The 20148-nt window shown below is 38.1% G+C and overlaps 1 protein-coding gene across 4 annotated transcripts in view; it reads left to right on the forward strand.

Annotated features, from left to right (window-relative positions):
• TFAP2E (transcription factor AP-2 epsilon) overlaps window positions 1–20148 on the forward strand; it is a 213204-nt gene that overhangs the window by 105069 nt on the left and 87987 nt on the right. For all 4 annotated transcript variants that reach the window (XM_044059502.1, XM_044059522.1, XM_044059513.1 and 1 more), the window contains one exon: window positions 6999–7227. In XM_044059502.1, coding sequence (XP_043915437.1) covers window positions 6999–7227 — 229 coding nt within the window. The remainder of the gene's footprint in view (window positions 1–6998; window positions 7228–20148) is intronic.

Below are 20148 nucleotides of genomic sequence, written 5' to 3' on the forward strand. Positions count from 1 at the left end.
TAATGGATTGCCTCTAGACTGTATCGTAAATGTAAATGGAGTGCTTAGTGCTTATTTTTTTTCTGTCAGTTTAAAAGTGATATAAAATAACTGAAAACATTTTTTTCTAAGGAGAAACAGTGTTTATTTTACTTTTATGGGGCTAGCATAGCGTTTTGAAATGCTTTTTTACTGTGTTTTTCTGTAAAAAAAAAAACTTTTCTGGACTGGTAGTGTTTACTGGCAATTGCTGCTTGTCTTCTCTGAGAAAGAGGCATCATTTTTGGCTTGACCATAGAACAGACTACTGGTCCCATGGTCAGTCCTTATTCCAGACATAAAAAGAAAAAAATAAACAAACATCCTTTGCCACCACAGCAGGCTAGCAATTTGCTCCAGCCACATGTGGATGACTCTGCTGTGGCCATTTGTTGTACCTCAGACCACTCATCTTTTGTCCTGGTTCTCTCTGGTGTACCTATAGCCACTATGGAATGTGATATAGCCACTTACTCTGTGGCTGTTGGCATCCTCTTAGTGGCAAGGGAAATCCACTCCTGTCGGTCCTGGGAGAGGGAGCAGGGAAAGTTTCCCTGTTGTGTCAGAATGCTGCTCACATCCCTGGTAAAGCTGCTGATGCCATTAGTAACACAGATGGCCCCAGTTTTCCTGTAAAAAAGAAACAGAAAACCAAGCATGTATCTCCTCCTCCTCCTCACATTTCTTTAGATAGCGGTAGTTTGCTGGGTCTCGCTCAAGGTTTAATTCAGGCCATTGATCCTTCTTGTAAAGTAGTTTCTGGTGAAAGAAAGAGGGATGCCTTTTTTCCTGAAGAGATTCAAGACTCTGAATCTGAACAGGAAGATGCAGGGATGGATACAGTTTTTTTTTCAGATTTTTGATTCAGACTCCAAGGAGAGCTCAATTTCTGGGGTTTCTTTTTCTCTGAAACTATTGCTAGAATGTGCCGGTGTTAGAGTGGGAGAACACTGAGGTTTCTCAGTCCCTCAGAAAGTGCTAGGAGTTGTTACAGAAGGATTTTCCAGAACTTATACCCATTCCTCTGGTCCTGTCTGATTTAGAGAATGTGTGTGTTACTGCCTGCAACTTTTCTGACAGTCAGCCAGCTGCCCCTAAAAAAGGCAGGTAGGATGTATAAAGTTCCTTAGACTTTTAAATACACTATTCCCAAACTTGACCCAGCAGCTATAGCTTTATTTGATCACTGTTGCTAAGCACTTAGTTAATTCAATCCTACTCTTTCTGATAAGGATGAGATAATTAATGATGTGTATGAGGAAGAATTCTGTAATTTTGGTTTTCAGAATTTTGAATTTTGAAGCTCATATGTTAAAGTTTGTTCTGACAAATTGTGAAAGTATGAGGAATGTTTTATCTGCAGCTTATTCTTGTGAGGAAAATCTGTTTTACGTAACTTAGTTTCTTCTGTTGTACAGGTCACTACTCATTGTTTAAAGTACATGTATGACTCTTTTGATACTTCAAGGGCTATGGCCACTGGTAATGTTTTGAGGAGGTTTGCATGGCTACATTCTCAGAACTTTCCAGATGATATTAAAAATGAGATTTTGAATTCTCCCTTAGATAGAGATTTAGTGTTTGGTCCCTGTGCTGCAGAGGTGATCAAAGAGTGTGACAAAAGGGACAAACTGATCCAGGGAATGTCTAAAATTTTCCAACCTTCCTTTTCCAAATTTGCTAAGAGATTTACTATCTCCTCATCCAATTTTGGCAACCCCTCCCCAAACAAACAAAAAAAGAACAAAAAAACTAGAATAAACAGTCTGAACAAAATAGAGGAAAATAGATATTTAAGAAGAAATGGCTAGAGGGCTTCAGAAAGAGGTCCTGAGGCTCCTAAAACCAAGTACAGCCCAACAAGTCTGAATGACTGTTCAAAAGACATTGTTGCCAGTTCCCACCCTGGCCACTTTTTTCTTCCAGAAAGTCTGAATATCCATTTTTCTTTTTGGTAACAAATTGTTTCAGACAAATGGGTTCTAAAAATCATTAATCAAGGTTACAGGTGGCAGTGGGAGAAAATTCCTCCTTTCCAGGGGGTAATTATTCATCCTCCAGATCAAATTTGTTTCCACTGGTTCTTCATCAGATGTTGTCCCAAGCAGTGATAGTACCAGTTCCTCTCTCCCAGCTGGGGAAATGATTTTATTCAAGGATGTTCCTAGTGCCAAAGAAAGGATAATGCTTGCAGACTAGTTTTGGATCTTTCTTTCCTAACCCTGTTTGTGATGGTGCTCAAATTCAAAATGATGTCACTTCACAGCCCTTTAGATCTTCTTCCTCTTTCAAGTTTCATGGCATTACTAGACAAAAGATGCTTATCATATCCCTATTCATTCAGATTTCAGATGTTTAAGGTTTTGTATGTCTGGATCATATTATCAGTTCTCCACCTTACTCTTTGGACAAACTACTGTAACAAGAGTGTTAACAGTGTGTAGCTTCCATTGTAGCTCATTACAGGCTACATGGTATCTACATTTTTCCATATTTAGATGACTTGCTTATATTTGCAGAGTCTTTTTCAAATTGTCAGGAATCTCTCTTTTGGGTAAGAGATCTCTTACACAAGCTAGGATTTCAAGAGAACATTCAAAAGTGTTTTTGAACAGTCCTTTACACAGGATTGTGTTCTTGGGATGTCAACTAGACACCACAGTTCAAAGAACTTTTCTTGCACAGAAAAAAAATAGATCTTTATTTAGATCTATTTATAAGGTTTTCTGCTCAGTCTTCGGTCACTGCTTTGAAATACCTCAAGATTTTGGGTCTCATGGTGTCTATGATTCTCATGATACCCCTGGCAAGACTCCACATGAGAGAGATATAGTGGTATTTGAAATCTCTTTTGTACGAGCATTAACAATCTGTTTTTTTCAAATTCCAGTGCTAAGGTTTGTAAGAACAGAAATCTTTTGGTGGAGACAACAGATATCCTTAAATCCAGGTAACCCCTTCTCTCTCCCTGCTCAAAAGTAGTCCATCACTGCAGATGCTTTGGACTTTGCTTGGGGAGCAGTTTTAGGAGGGATAAAAGTGCAGATGATGTTGGATACCAAGGACAGATGAAAGCACACAAATATCAAGGTGATGCCTGCCCTGATCAAGGCACTCAACTCACTGAACCACCTTTGGTCCCAAGGACTTCAAGTGATTACAGAAAATGCCACAGTCATGTGGTACATAAGCAAGGGGATCCAGGTCATACTCCCTTTGTAGACTAGCCATGCTAGCTTGGGATATAGCTTCACATCACAATCTCACTCTACAGGCATCCTGCATTCTGACACATCAAAATTATGTTGCAGTCAAGCGGAATAGGACTACAGCAGATCCTGACAAATGGAAACTAGATCAGGGGTCTACCAAGATGTAATCCATCTGTGGGGAGTTCAAGTAGACCTCTTTGCCTTCTCTCCGAAGAATCAAATGGCAAGATTCTGTTCCAGAACTCCATGCGAGAAAGCCTGCAAAACAGATGCATTTTCTTTTCCTTGGATAGGAATGTTCATGTATGCATTTCCACTCTTTACAGGGTACTTCTGAAGATTGTAAAGGAATCCCCCAAGATCATTGGGGTGGCTCCCTTCTGGCCTAGGCAAACATTGTTCTATCTTCTTTTGGAAATGGCTGGGACAATTACCACAAGCTTCCTCACAGACTGGATATACTCACGCAAAAACAGGGGTGTTTAATACACTCTGACATCATTCAACTTCACTTGATTGTCTGGATGATAAAGTCTCAATTCCCTTTAGGCACCGGTTTACTGAGCATGTGCAGCAGGTACTAATGGAGGCAAGAAGGCCTGATATTAGAAAATCAGGTTTTAGCAAATAGAAAAGGTTTTCTGTTTGGTGCAACAACACAACTAGTACCCATTCAGGGCTAATTGTTCTCTGGTTCTGCAATATTTGTGTGTGTTACTATCCTATGGCCTTTATTATTCCTCTGTCAAGGTTAATTTATTGGCCATTTCAGCATGTCTACCCACTGATCCTCCTCTTTCAATGCAGTCTCATATTAAAACGTTTTTGAAAGGGATTTTGTATAAGAGGCTTCCAAGAAAAATGGTGGCCCCAACTTGGGATCTTAATTTTGTGTTAGAGAAGCTAACAGTTTGTCCATTTGAACCAGCTAGTCTGGAAGACTTGAGGTTCTTAACATGGAAAACAATTTCACTGATTGCTCTGACCTCTGTAAGAAGGGTAAATTAGTTATAAGCTCTTATGGCAAGTCAGTCCTATCTCATTTTCCATAGTGACATGGTTTCTTTGAGAACCAATCCTTCTTTTATGCCTAAAGTGGTATTCAAGTTTACTTTAAGCCAAATTATCCAACTCCCCCTTTTCTTTCCTGAACCTAGAAATGAGGGAAAAAGGATACTTTATACCTTGGATGTCTACAGACAACTCAAGTACTATCTTTACAGAACTAAATCTTTCAGATCTTCAGATCAGTTGTTCATTTCTTTTGAAGGCAAAAAGAAGGGGCAACTTGTGTAAAAACCGACTATTTCCAAATGGTTGTATAAAGCTGCTTTACCCATTGTTATACACACCGTAACAAAACTATTCTTAACAGGGTCAAGGCCCTCTCTACCAGGGTCTTTGCTCCATCTATGCCTTTTTGAAAAGGGTTGAACTCTAGAAATATTCTAGAAGCTGCTACTTGGTCCTTTGTACATATATTTTCATATCACTATAAGCTTGGTTCCTTCTCTAGGTCCAGATCAGTCTTTGCTGGGACCATTCTGCAGGGGTGTGTGGATTCTTCTCCTTCCACCTCCTAAATGTATTTAGGTATGGTAATCTACCTATATAGCTAAGGTTGCTGCAGCAGTGATCACAATGATGACATACAGTTGTGTAAGTAAACTTACCATGACAGCAGATGTTTGAACGATCACTGCTGCAGTAGCCACTCCCTCCCTCTATCCCTCTTGTTTTTTGGTGTGTTTTTATGCTGGGGTGAGACATTTAATTTTTGTTGTGCAGTGGAGCTCTGAAGGGCTTCACACCCAAACTTATCTTTTAGTTTGCTCAGCTTGAGCTGCTTGACTGTTTGGGCACTTATAATCTGCTCTGAAGCTCTGAAAGCTTGACGGCTGATATAACCCCATATAGCTAAGGCTACTTCAGCAGTAATCATTTGAACATCAACTGTCATGGTATGTTTAAGCTTACAAAACCGTACTTTTTTACTTACCTGATGCAATTTTATTGGGAAACAAAGTATAGTGTGTTGAAAAGAACATTTCCTGTGATAATGTCCCTCTGCTTGCCTTGCAATTGCATTTTCTGCTTTTTTCGGTTGTCTCTTGTAAGAATAACAGTTACCCTTTTGCTATGATATCCTTTGATTCCTGTTAGTAGCCATTTCTTGCACAAAGTGTTAAATTATGTCAAAATATTAAGCAACTTATTTAGTGTTATTATTCAAACTCAGATCTGTGGGCAGACACGGTGGTGCAGCGGTTAGCTTTGCCACCTCACAGCAAGAGGTTCTTTGGTTCGATCCTTGTCTGGGGTACCTTCTTTGCGGAGTCTGCATGTTTTCCCTGTGGTCACATGGGTTTCCTCCGGGTGCTCCAGTTTCCTCCCACATCCCTAAAGACATGCTGTAGGTGGATTGGACACTAAATTGGCCCTAGGTGTGAGTGCGTTTGTGTGTGTGTGTGCCTTCTGTGGAAGGTTGTGCGCCGGGCTGGCAACTCAACACTGTAAAACTGCACTGGCAATCATGAGCGGACAGGTGATCTGCTGTGGTGACCCCTAACCGGGAAAAGCCAAAAGAAGAAGAAGAAGATTCAAAATCAGATCTGTAGTTCTAACTTCCAAGATACTTTTTTTCTGGTTGGTGTGTGAATTTTGTTATCTTTGAGTGATAGTAATGAATGCAGTCCGTGTTTAGGCTTAAAACTTTTTTCTTTGACCTATAGCTATAATCAGTGAGGTACTTAATTACTCTGTTTTCTTAAGATCATAAAAGCCTGAGATATAGCTACCATCTCCCTCCTAGCATACTTAGTCTCACAGATGATAAGATGAAGACCAGGAATAAATTGTGAGATTTTACAGTTATTAAACACAGAAATGAGTTGGTATTCATTGTGGAATTCTTTGGGTTAGATTAAAGAAAAGAGACACACTTTGTGATGAGAAAATGTGACATTTGGATAGAGGTTCCCTTTAACATTTGAGAAGAGAAATCAGTTTAACAGTATTAACACTAACAACAGACATGTGACACAACATCTTATTTGCTGTCAGTACTGTCTCTAAATGTGTTTAAGTGGACACGTGGACTCGCTCTTCTCACACCCTTTATTTAATTCATGCAGTTAGATTACTAGGGCATTGTTGGGTGGATATAGACCCATGATGTATTCACTCTGGTACAGGGACTAATAAGTTACAAAGATGTCTTATAGGCATTGCAGTGAGTTGTTATCCATTTTACATTTATATTATATGATATTAAGAGGTTACAGATTCTTTTAAATGTGTCTTTTGTCCATAACAATATGACCATCACTGCAGGTTTTCCCTGAGCACAAAGCTTCAGAAGAATGGCCACAACAGTGATTGCTGGACCAATCCAAGTGCACTAGAAAAAGCTAAAGAAAATCAGGATTATTTATCCTAAATGATGCCCAGAATTTGCAGTGCAGAATAGAAGGGAACCAGTTAACTTTGTTAGAGTATCATACCAGCTTTTATAATGGGATCATAGCACTATTAAACAATTAGTGTCTGTTTTCTACAGTACTCACTATAATCTGAAATTAAATGTTTATTAATGTATATTCTAAAGAATGATTTTGCAATGTTATCTCAGATGATTAGATATGTATATCTTATTTTTAAATAATAAGCACAGTTTTATTACGATTTTCAATGTAATCAATATGAACTACAATATTTCATAGACTGTCTTTAAGAATAATTATTTAATTTCTTGTTTTCTTGATTTAGTGCCAGTTCCCTCCAAAGCAAATGGTACCACAATATCTTCCCTATCTATAAACAAAGATGGCCTAATAGGCGGGGTGACAAACCCAAATGAGGTGTTTTGTTCTGTCCCTGGGCGCCTCTCCCTCCTAAGTTCTACATCCAAGTACAAAGTGACTGTTGGTGAAGTGCAGAGAAGATTGTCCCCACCAGAATGTCTCAATGCCTCCCTTCTGGGAGGAGTATTAAGGAGGTAAGTACTTATTTTTATTGATCAAGTTTGTGGCTGTAGGTATTCATGAGGCATGAATTTATTAGGAGGCCTTCCTTCTGTCAAGCTTGTTTTGTGTCTTTCTTTTATTTTTTTATCTCTTGCATTCCACCTTTTAGTTCATTTAACATATTTATGATTTTCTATGTCACCATAATAATTTTCTGATTAAAGTAAATTTCAGGCATATAGCTTTTCCTGGATGCCATGACACATTTATATATGTTAAAAATTAAAGTATGTATCTGGATTACACTTGCCTTTTTTCTTATCAGACTTGCAGTTTTTCTACATACCTGTTTGTTAGCTTTCAAGTTATGTATGAATTTCTAAGCTGCTGTGTCTTCATGATGTTGAAATATATAAGAAGACTGGTGACATAAGACTGACAGAGGGGCTGTTAGTAGATACCTAAAGCAAGGCCTGCTGAGAAAGAGCATTTGATCTTTTCATGTGACAGTGAACTATGAGTGAGCTAGGATATTTACTAGAATTTAGATATCACAATTTTCGTATCACGTAAGACCACCAGCATTTTTTGGAGGGTGGCAGTGGGAGTTATATGTCCAAGTTGTTATAAAACAGTTTTATTCTTCAGATTTGTGCTGCTATGTTCATCTGCATAACAACTTCTGTAAAAGTATATGTGATTTTTTTTATGATTTTTTCAACCATTACACATATGTATTATACACAGTGATAGATACGTCTTATGCCTTTGAAGTAGTAGTCCAGCTAACAGACACAAGCGCACATATATTAATGATGATAGCAAAATGGACTAAGAAAGACAGTGTTAGAAATACTTGTTAGGCAAAGAGGGCATCCGGGTTCTCCACTAGCGGGTTGAGGGAGATAAGTGCTGGGGAGCAGATGTATATGAAATTACATTGGGTCATGCAAAGTTGCATGGATGAAATGCTAAAAGGAAAATAGAAGCCTTTCTTTTACAGATAAGAAATATGTCATGAAGTGTTTCTAAACAGCAGATCTGGTGGTGTGATAGGAGCTATAACCCCAGATACCACTGAGTAGAGTTCTAAGAAATTTAGACAAAAGAAGCCCATTTGTCTTTTTTATTAAATCTATGCCACATCTAAGGAATGAGCACGAGTTATCAATTATAATGCCTTGAATGTCAAAGTCGTCATGTGGAAACATGAATCCATGAACGTATGACGATGCAAATAGAAAGAGCTCATCAGGTCAGCATGCCCACCTAACACTACAGCTAGTAGTTGTGCAATATTGCTCCATCTCTTCCCTTTCCCCATCTTTCATATATCCAAGACTCTTTTAGATACTGTACCATTTCCTCTTTTTATAAATAAGTATCTAACATGAATCTTCCAGTTTTGGCTGCCCCACCTTAATCTGCATAAGCAGTACATAAATCCATATAGTGAGACACATTGAGTTTTCTTATGTATGTTACATAACATTAATTTTTAGACATACTGATTTCTCTTATGTATATAACATAACATTCATTTTATTCACAAAAGAAATATAGCAATAATGTTTGATATATAGCTACCAAACAAGTTACATTTCTGCAAACAGGACACACAAAAATGCTGATTGGCATAATCCTGCTGAAGTTTCTGAAAGAGTGATAAGGTCCTTTCTGGAATTTGCCCTGACAAAAAACAACAGCTGTAAGTGAGGTCGTTACTGATGTTGTGTGCTATAATACGTCTGGATTCAGTGTTGTCTGGTGTGGATGCATGGATTTTTTCTGCCAGAGGTTTTGCCTTTTGGGTAACTGTGTCAGTTCAAACAATTATGTCATGGCATATCTGTAGAGGTAGGACAACTTGTCCTATAGCTAGTTGTTTTCGCTGCTTCCACAATGTTGATTGCATAGACTTGGGGGACTTACTTCATGGCCTGATTAAATGGAGTTTTAAAGTCAAATTTCACACTTTGCATTTATTGAAAGCTTGTGGCTACATCTAAAAAGCTTTTTAAAACCATATTCCATGCACCGAGGAGAGTATCTTCATAGTATGACAGTATACAGTTTTGCAGCTGAAAAGAGCACTTTGCAGTTACTGAAAACTTCTGACTGCTTGTAAAAACTGCTTAAACACATTTGTAGGCCCCTTTGATGCTACTGCAACTGATTTCATTGGTTCTTCTATGTAATATAGGGAAGTTCAGAGGCTTTGTCTAATGAGAAATAAGATAGGAATAAGTAATATGTTGAATATGCTGCAGTGAGTAAGTGGAAGCGGTGTGATTCAAACATAGGTCTTCTGGTTAATGCTGAGAGAGCCTGCTATAGCATGTCAGCCATATCTCTCAACCTCTTAGAGCAAGAAATCTGGACAAAAACATAAGTAAACGTGGGACGTAGGGACAATTTTTAAATATTGTTCTTAGAAACTTAGAAAGTTGATAGAATAACAAGTTTTGCATTAGCATGGATTTTTCTGATGGGTATGAAGCCTGAAACTCAAATGTCTGTCATTATTTTTTAACTTCAGTCTTAAATGATTTGGCACTAGTTTGGCAGAAAAATACAATTTTATGAAAAATGTACCAAAATATGAGACAAAAATCTGGATATTCTGCAAAACTCTGTACAGTTAAGATGTATAATATCAGCATTTATCATGGAGCAACTGCGTATGCAGCTGTACGTGAGTCACACCTTGTATGTGTTGATTTGAGTCTTCCTTGAGCAGCAGCATTATCCCATAATTTTTTTTACTTGCTAAAGCATACGACTGCAAAGCACATAGCTCTAAAACTGCAGCTCAGTCTGAGAGCTCCTAGGCATGACATATGTATCGATGTTTTGTGATCCTGCTGTGCGATGGAATTTTTTTAGCAACCAAACAGGGACAGAATCAGGTCTGAAGGATAATGTGTTCTGGGTCATGCAAAAATATTATGTCAATGCAAATTCTTATGCATACAACTACAGGAATTTGCAGACTTTAGGAACTATGCCGCATCTTTTTTTCCTTATTGTCAGGAAGCACTGATACAAAGATATCCTTAAATGTTGAAAGATGAATATAGAGTTAATGAGGATTTTAATGAGGTATGCTTCTGTTACTGATCTGAATTACAGGAAATCAGATTTACCTTTGACTTGCTTGACCATTTATGTGATGGTCAAATAGCTTACCAGAATCACACAGAGCAGCAATATCATAGTAGTTACCAAAAGTGAGCATTTGCAATGCAGTAAGGAAAGTACATTTGTAATTTTGTTCAAGGTGCTGCAGAAAGAGTTTAACAAAAATAATGAGTGCTTTTGGTAAATAAAGAACTTGAATTGTAACAAATTATATCATGAGCGGACTGTGATCCGCTGTGGCGACCCCTCACCGGGAAAAGCTGAAAGAAGAAGAAGTTATGATGTGAACAGTTGAACACTGTGTCTATCAACGTTTGCTGGAAGTGATTGCACATTCTTCTATGGTTACAACAGTAAAACTATTATTCTGAATCAATACATGTGCCTTATTGAATTGTTTTGGTCAACAAATGTAAAGCAAATATGGAGCAACTCTGGCATATTAAGCATTTAAGACCATTCATTTTCTTTGGTATACATTAATTTATATTATGAAAACAAGGCACAAGATTTCAGAAGGCCACCTGTCTACTCAAATGCACAAAAGTTCAAATATCATAGGTGAGGGCTACTCTAATCTCTTAATGATTATGTATCACTAAGTATCAACCTCTGTAGCAAAATGTCTGTTAGAAACTAATCAACTTGGCTAGGTCTAGTTAATTAATATGTATTTAATTAATACAATTAGAATGCTAGCCTGGGAAAAGTGCCATTTGTAAAGTAGTCCCTTGCACCTTAAGTTGTTATATCTTGTGATACTGTAAGACATACATATACAGATCAACACACCCCCTCCCCCCCCGCACACATACACACATCTAGATATTTACATACATATACTGAATTCAGCCTCCAGACCTGCAGAGACTGTTTACTGGAACACTTTCTTTGTTTCAGGAAGTATAACTATTTATTCCAACTGTTTTTATGAAAAAATTACAGATATTCTATATAATTTGCTATTATCCTCTGTTATTCATCTAACATTGTTACATTTGTTGCATGTTTTATATTTCCACTAGTAATTTTTATAGAAACTAGTTCAATAAAATGAACTATATATATATATATATATATATATATATATATATATATATATATATATATATATATATATATATATAAAGTTTGCTGCTCCATCCTGCAAAAACCTACATCTATTAAGCATTTGAGCATGTGATCTTGTGGGCTTCTGTGACGTGGTATAAATATGTGAAAATATTCAGTCTTAAATTAGGACTGTAACACTTAAAAATTATGCACATTTTTATGTTTTACCAGCAATGCAGTTTACATTAATTAGCAGTTCATTTATATGGTAGGATTAATACATCCGAGAATCGGTGAGGAACTTGCTATCAGCTTGTTAAGCAGTGCCATATTTTTCATGCTAATTGATATTGGAGATATACATAATCAGAATGTTACTGAGGTTTCAAATAAAATTAATGGAAACTACAACTGCAAAATGCTATCTTAATTGTAGGTAATGATTAAGTTCTATTTTATTTATTATTATTGGCTAAAGATCAGAGGTAACAATACAGTGTCAGGGTGACAAAATGTTATGCAGTACCCAGTTTATTGCGGAGTGATTTTAAATAAGTTTATGAAGCTAATAATAGAAATAGATATTTCCTAAACCTTGTTATTTCATACAGCACCATCAGTGATCAACCCTTGAAATGAGTGCATTCCAATATATTAATAATACATTTCCTAAATCTCTTTAAAATAAAAGTAAGTCACTTAAGAGGGTAACAATATCTTGAATACATACTGGAATGTTTAGAAGAAAGTAAACAATTTTGTAATTTACAATACTTTGTGCTTAGATTAACAGGCTTATTGTATGCTACTTTGAGTAGATCAGCTGACATTTTTTTTTTGTCATGGGTACAAACACATCATTATATTCATATCCTAAGATGCTTTGGCCCCTGTTTTCTAAATAACATGATCTGAACGATTACTATAAAAACAACAAAGTCAGGTGTCAGAATGGGACACAAATGAACTCTATAGCATTACTGAATTGCTCTAGTCGTGTCTACATTTCTATACATTTTATCTAGTATTCATCTGACTTGCTTAATGTCAGCATTGAAGTGAAGCAATGAACAGCTGTTGTGTTAAGGAAGGTGGAAGGTTCAGAAACTGATTAAATAACTGATTCAGAAACTGAAAAGAAAAGTGCAATTAAACTTGGTGCATCCAGTATGCATTTCCAGGATGTTCCTACAATGTTTGCTTGAGAACTGGGCTGCCAAATGAATTGCTTAATCTACACAGTGTGCTTTAGTTGCCCTGGCATGTTGCCATCAGGGTTAAGTGGGTCATAGCTGGCTGACAAAGAAGTGTAACAGAAAAATAGCTTAGATTATGTTGGCAGATATAAATTTTGAAATCTTTAAAATGCTTTGCTCTAAAATATTTTGACTACTTTTTCCCAAACAGCAAGATTAGAAAGTGTCATAAAAATAGTAAAATTTGGTATCAAAATAGAACAAAACAAGCTATAATGCACTGCTAAGTATTCCAATGTTTTCTGTACATTTCAATGGTATTACCCACATTTTCTTGATACCAATTCACAGGAAGCAAAGCACAGGAAAGCAAGAAACATTTTTGTTTATAAACCATCCTTGTAAAGACCAAGGTACTATAACTAAAAAAAAAAAAAAAAACAACAAACAAACATGTAGACAGTAAAACACGACAAGAATAAAGCAGTAATGTTATAAACAGAAAAAGATGCGGTCAGTTAACAGTTCCCAGATAGGCATTTACAAAACTTTCATTATCCTAGACAGCCTTTCAGTTTTGTACCCAGTGAGGTAGAAAGTTATGCAGGACAGGTACCATAAAGACAAAATATCAGCCTTCAACTATTTTAAGATGACAACAGCTCCAGTACTTATTAATACCCACCCCTCCAGGCATGTCTAAAGATCAGTTCCCTGTGCTTTCTCCTATTAACCTGGTGAACTTGGGCATCCTGAGGTAATGTAGCAACTGCCTCATGTACACTGACAACCCTCTCCTCTTACTCCCCAACACTCAGACTTGTGAGAGATGGACTTGTATATCCAAATTGGAAGCCACGCACTCTCCAGCCAAGACTGGAATAGCTGGTCAAGAGGAGAAGGTCAACACTTGCACCACACCACATTGAACACATAGCCCTCCAGAGCACACACCAGCATTGCCTTCACATAAAAACACAAACCACACACCCATCTTTGTGGAGGCTCTCAATAAAAATCTAACCAAACAGCAGGGACCTCCAAGGAAGAAACCCACTCGACCACCACAACACAACACTAATCATGAGACACATAACTCTACTAAACAGTGTGCCACTCAACCAAAGCCCCTGAGGCAAAACAACATGCCCAACACACTAGACATAGGTGACTCAATAGTGAGGCACACTGATGTCTCACTCACTAGGTTGAATAAGGAGAAAGTAACAATCAGCTGCCTGTCAGGCGCCAGGATCTGCCACATAACGCACTCAGGTCCCTCAACAACAGGTACAAAAAGGACTCTGGCATCGTACATATGGGTGTGAATGACCTGAGACGTACCTCCCTGGACTACATGACATGGAGGAGCTCTCAGATTATGTAGCCCAGGCGCATATGACCCTAGGCCTGAGCAGCATCCTACCATCACCCAGAATGATACCACAGTACAAGCAGAAAATGATTGATTTCAACAATTAGCTAAGTTTCTGGTGTCATTCTAAGGGGCTCCAGTATCTGTCTGCGTGGGATGACATGACTGACAGACCTCGATGCTTTGCCAAAGATGGCCTGCACCTGTCACCCCTGGGCTTCCAGATACTGGTCAAGGCTCTTGCCACCCCTATAGTGCCTTTTTTTAAGCGGTGTTCCAAAGACCAAATTACCACCGTAACAGCTAGAAACAAATGCAATTTGAGGGTCATGCTGCTCAATGCTAGAAGTCTAAATCTCAAAATGCACTCACTCGAAGTACTCCTTAAAATGGAAAACATCAACATTTGTGCTCTAACAGAGACCTGGTTCAAGGCAGCAGAAAGCACCCATGCACTACCAGGCTACAACTCATTCCACACCTTTTGGCCCCAGAACTTGGACCGAAGCTCCAAAGGCAGTGGTGTTTCCATATTCATAAAGGATGTGCACACCTCCAGACTGGTAGCCCAACACAATGCATCTGAGATGCTTCAGGTGCAATTAACATTGGGTAAGACAGCGATTCAGGTCATAGCCTACTATAGGTCCCCAACCATGTCCCAAGATTCACACTCCACATTCCTAAGCACCCTGGAGAATATTAGGGTCCAACCTAACACTCTCATACTGGATGACTTCAACTACTCCTCCATTAACTAGGAAAACTACTCATGTACCAATACACTTGCCCAACACTTTCCGGAATTAATTAATTCCAATGCCCTGGACCAGCTTGTTCTTACCGCCACTAGAGGTAGCAACATCCTGGACCTGGTCATTACTAACATGAGCGACCCTTGCTCTACACCAATAGTCAAATCCTCCCTGGTCAGATCCAATCACAAGCTAAGCACCTTGGAAATCCATATCCCCCCCCCCCCCAACAAAGGTAACCACCATGGAAAACTTCTCCAAAGCTAATTTTGGGCTCCTAAAAACAGAAGTGGCTAACTTCAAGGCACCCATGCAAATGGAGAATAGTTGCATGATCGCCAAATCATACACCAATGCACTGTACGAACACATACACAAATGCATGGATCTTGCCATACCCAATAGAACTAAGACATTCTCCTCACAAAAAAGGAAGGCAATCTGGTGGTCCCCTGCCATAAACAAACAAACTCTACAACAGAAGGAGGAAACTGATGTGGAATAAGGTGAAGTCCCAAGACCGGAAAAAAACTCCCTTATCAGCCTCAACAAAAGGTTGAGATCCCTCATCAAATCCTCTAAAACTAGCTATGAAAACAGAATTCCAGCAGATACCACAAGGCCTTCTATAGTTATGTAAAGAATCTCCATAGCAATAAACCAAAAAATGCAGCAAGGTGTCACAGGAACAAATAAAAAATAAAACACCACCAGTGACTGAGAAAAAAGAAATAAAATGCAGCGTTAGCGTAACACAGCTTTAATCTCCACTTTCATCCAAAGGACTTCTTCAGAACAGAATAAAAAAGCATCATACCTTCACAATTTATAAGAAACAATTACTCCCTAAATAATTAATTATTCTATTAAACAATTAAGTAATTTATCTTGAATCATAAAACATTAATAGCAACAATACTTAAAATATGAAACCTACATTTCATTTATTTATCTTTAATTTATGATATTTTAAAAAAACATTTTATGTTAATAACATCATTCAAGCCAGGTTTTTTATCAGCTTGCAATTTGATCTGCCATTTAGCTTCCTTCTGCTCTAAATAAATTTTAAAGTCACCACCTCTCATATCCACTGCACCTTGCTCCAAAATAGAAAAACAAAACAATACAGCTTCTATGGGACCCAACAGTATCCCTGGCTGTGTTCTACATGAACTACAGAGTGAATTGGTACCTCATCTGTGTGCCCTGTTCAATCACAGCCTCACCTCAGGCTTTGTCCCTACCGAATGGTGCACTGCTACAGTCATCCCTCTCCACCCAGGAGGAGCGACTACAGACCCTGGGAACTATCGCCCCATTAGCCTGACGAGTCTGATATGCAAAGCTATGGGATGCATCATCATGGACCTAATAAACAAGGATATAGGGAATCTCCAAACTCTGGATCCTTCACAGTTTATTTTTGTGAAGGGTAGATCAAGCCTGCTCAACTTGGTCGACTTCGAGTCAGTCACCAGAGCTGTGGATGAAGGTAAGGTGGTTCATACAGCCTACCTTGATTTGGCCAAGGCCTTTGATACCATTCCCCACTCAGGAATCATAGAAAAACTTACTAAGCTAGGCATCGACCCCTATATCACTAGGTGGGTTGCAAACTGGCTCACAGATAGAGTCAGCTACTTTCACACTGTGGGTTCTAAGTCAGACTGCCGATCAGTCATGAGTGGAGTCCCACAGGGATCGGTTCTGGGTCCTCTCCTGTTTGGTATCTACTTCTCTGAAGTCCAGGCCAACATGAAGGGACTCTGGCTGACAAAGTTCCCAGATGATTGCAAGTTGGAAGCTATTAACTCCCCAAGCAATGTTGACATCCTACAAAAAGGCCTCAATGAGACCAATGACTGGTGTCAGAGCCATGGCCTTAAGCTCAATGCCAAAAAAGTGTCTTCATCCCCTTTGGGAAAAACCCGGTTCCCTTGAATTACCACATTGATGGTAGCCCACTGAACACAGAAGGCATTAGAGATCTGGGAACACAGGTTGACAGCAACCTCCCTTTTACCACCACATTGCCACGGTGGTCAAAAAGTCCTTCTATGTGGCACATCTCATTACTAAGGGTTTTGCATCCAGGAAGAAAGAGGTTATTGTCTCTCTCTACTTTTCCCTCATTAGACCAATCATCAAGTACAATGTCCCATTTGGCATTTACCTCACTAAACACCTACAACAACTGGAGAGACCACAAAAGTACCTTGCAAAGAGGATCCTAGGCCCTAAACACTTGTCCTATATGGACAGATTCAAAAAACTTCAACTATTCTCTGTCTCATATTGCCTAGTTAGAGGTGATCTCTGCTTGACTTGCAAAGTCATGTCTGACCCAGCTCTGTTAGAAATGCTACATCTAAAGAAATCCCAATCCCTCCGCACTACACGCTCCAGAGACCTCAACCTCATTAACACAATCAACAGAACATGCTGGAGGGACAGGTTCATAACCCAGAGACTGCCCATGCTATGGAATAGACTTCCCATACATGTCAAGCAGAGTACCTCACTGGCACTCTTCTAGGGAAATCTTGATAAGTGGATGGGAAATAGAAAATTCACCTTGGGATCACTCCAGTGGCTCTACTCGACAGACGCACTAGGAACTAAGGTTGGGTGGCACGATGCCAGGGTAATCCTGTGGGCTAGGGTTGTAAAGGCTCCAGGACCATTAGCCTAGTAAACACCTATGAACAGAAGAACATCTAATAAGGTTTCAGTGGTGTATCAGAGTGAACTTGTCTTAAGGTGAGTCTGCAAATGGACAAAACCTGAGTTTGTAGGGATGTAAAAGACAGAATCTGACTTTGTAGAAAGCATGTACAGTCCATAATATACAAATACTGTAGGACAACTCATAGGAAAAACAATTAGGATCCATGTTTTGCATCAGCTTAAGTTACTGGACATCATCAGCTTGTATCCTTTGCAAAAAAATAGTTCAGATGCTTGGTAACAAAATGATGCAAACTAGCAAAATCCTTGGAGGAATACCATCTTTCACTTAGGGTAGGTTACAGAGATGGCAGCGCTGTGTGTTTTGACAAAAGAAATCACCTAATTTTTAAATATCAGATATCAAATGTCAAACAGTGTCCAGGCTATGCATCTCGAAAACTGCTGTTATCTGATTGCCCCACAGTTTAGCATTAACTAATGGTGATGTTACTCAGTTTGTTACTAGATAACCCATAGTCCAGCACCAATATCTCAGGTAACCATTCACTTGCTTGTCTCAGAAAGACAGGTCTCAAAAAAAATGTTTGTGTCTTCATGGAGATGGGCAGGTATAATTCAATGTCATCTATGCAGCATTGAAAACTCCGACAATACAGTGTTATGCTTTCTCAAGTTATAGCACAAGCTGTCCTACAGATAAATAATGTGTGACTCTTGGATACAATTATAAATCTGGAAACAAATGTAGGAAATAAACATTTCTATACTGCGCATTTTTGATAAAAAAAAACAGTTTAAAATGTATCCCTGTGTGCATAAAAAATATACTTTGCAGCTTGTTGATATTTATTTCCTTTGTTTATTAAAGCTGGCAGGTGGACTGGATTTAAGGGGCCTATTTTTAGCCATGACCTAGTTCTGAACTAAAGAAAAACATATAAAAAGAGGAATATGCTAGAACTCTTCATACAACAAATTTGTAAATACTTATTTGGGAATTTGTTATACAAAAAATGATTGTTAAACTGCAATGCCCTATAAATTCCAGGCAAAATTTTAATTCCAAAAGAGCAGATATGGTGCAAAACCTAACAACGTAAATCCGAAATTAGGTATAATGTAGTTGCGTACTCAAGTAACCACATTATTAAATGTCTTCATTTAAGACCGAAATACAATACAACTAGTACAAGCAAGGCATGACACAACACCTTGGATAAGGTGTAGCCAGTTATAGAATATGTACTAGAAATCCATATACCAGACTGGTTAGTGTTCTCAGAAGCCAGTGCTACCACTCATATCTAACACCAACACAAAAATAAATGTAAGACAAATCACAACTAAAGTCATGCTTCAACATTAGTGGAATGCTTCCACAAATGCTGATGCCACTTTTATATACTTAAAAGACGTCTTTCATAGACTATAACAACATTTTCTTAAAACATATATCAACAATGTCCTTTAAATTTGCAGTAATTTTTCACATATATGCATACATAATAAAAATGAGAGGTGTTTTAAACACAATTTTAATACATAATCCCTACGAAATCTCATCCTTTCCTTTCTAATCTATGTCTGTTTTCTGAAAGAAAAAAAACAAAAAAAAAAAACATGTTGTTTAAAATATGGAGCAGATATCTCCTGCCTGTCAAGAAAATGGAACTCATGACCCCTAGATATAAGATAAGCACAGGCCTACTCGCAGTTTAAAAATTATGCGAAATGTACTTTGCTATGCCAAGACACTGTAGTGCATGTAACAAGACATAACACCACACTCAGTGTAATTTTGCTGCACAGCGCATTTGAATGTGTTTGACTAGAACGCACACATTATTTTTCTTGCATTTTCCCTCTTACTTATTCTAATTAATATAATCTCCATCCAGTCTCATTATTTGCACAACAATACAAATCCTATTTTTGACATTGGCATATGCATTTCTAGAAACTATAACTGTAAAATACAAGCTAATGCTACCTTTTAGCATAACTAGAGTCAGTACATGTACAAGCATTTATGTAAATGCTTTCTGTCAACCTGTTCTCCAGATAGCTGCTGTGCTTCGTATCTAGGCTGATTTGCATAGCATCACTCCTTAGGTTGTTGGTGTGAGCATTTTTACATTATGCATTCTTTCACACAGTGGTCTAGAATATGACATGCCAGCACCATACTTTAACAGAGCCTGATTTTCAGGGACAGCTGTAATTCTAGCTGGGTATTTTCATCATCCTTTCTAAGATCTTTGATTTTTCTATGACAAGGCAGTGGTTTACAGCCCATAAATAATGGCAGCCATTAGACTTCTTTTACTTCTGAAAAATGTATTTCAAAGTCTTCTTATTCTACTGATTTTTAAAATCAGTTGTAGTAATGGTTAGAACCTACCCCCAATTATTGTTGGCTTTGCCTCTGATTCTAGAAATAAGAGGGTAGGATCCATTGACAGTATGAAGGGCTGGGGCTTTACACGCTTCCACAACTTAAGAAACCAATTACTTAACAGAACTTATTTTTTTCTACGAAATGGCTTAAAGTGTAACTTTTATTATAACACAACAAAATAGAAGTAACACCTTGGAAAAATATACCTTCTTAAGGTTCTCGCGCTTCTTGACCATAAGAAGACACATTTGTTTATTATCTCCAGCCAGTTCTTGTTACCAGATGTAATGTTGTATAAGACAGTAACAATTTTAGAAAGTTAGTCTTTAAAATTCCCATTG

This window comes from Protopterus annectens, chromosome 1.part2, assembly GCF_019279795.1.
Source record: "Protopterus annectens isolate FY-2018-M chromosome 1.part2, PAN1.0, whole genome shotgun sequence".
NCBI lineage: Eukaryota > Metazoa > Chordata > Ceratodontiformes > Protopteridae > Protopterus > Protopterus annectens.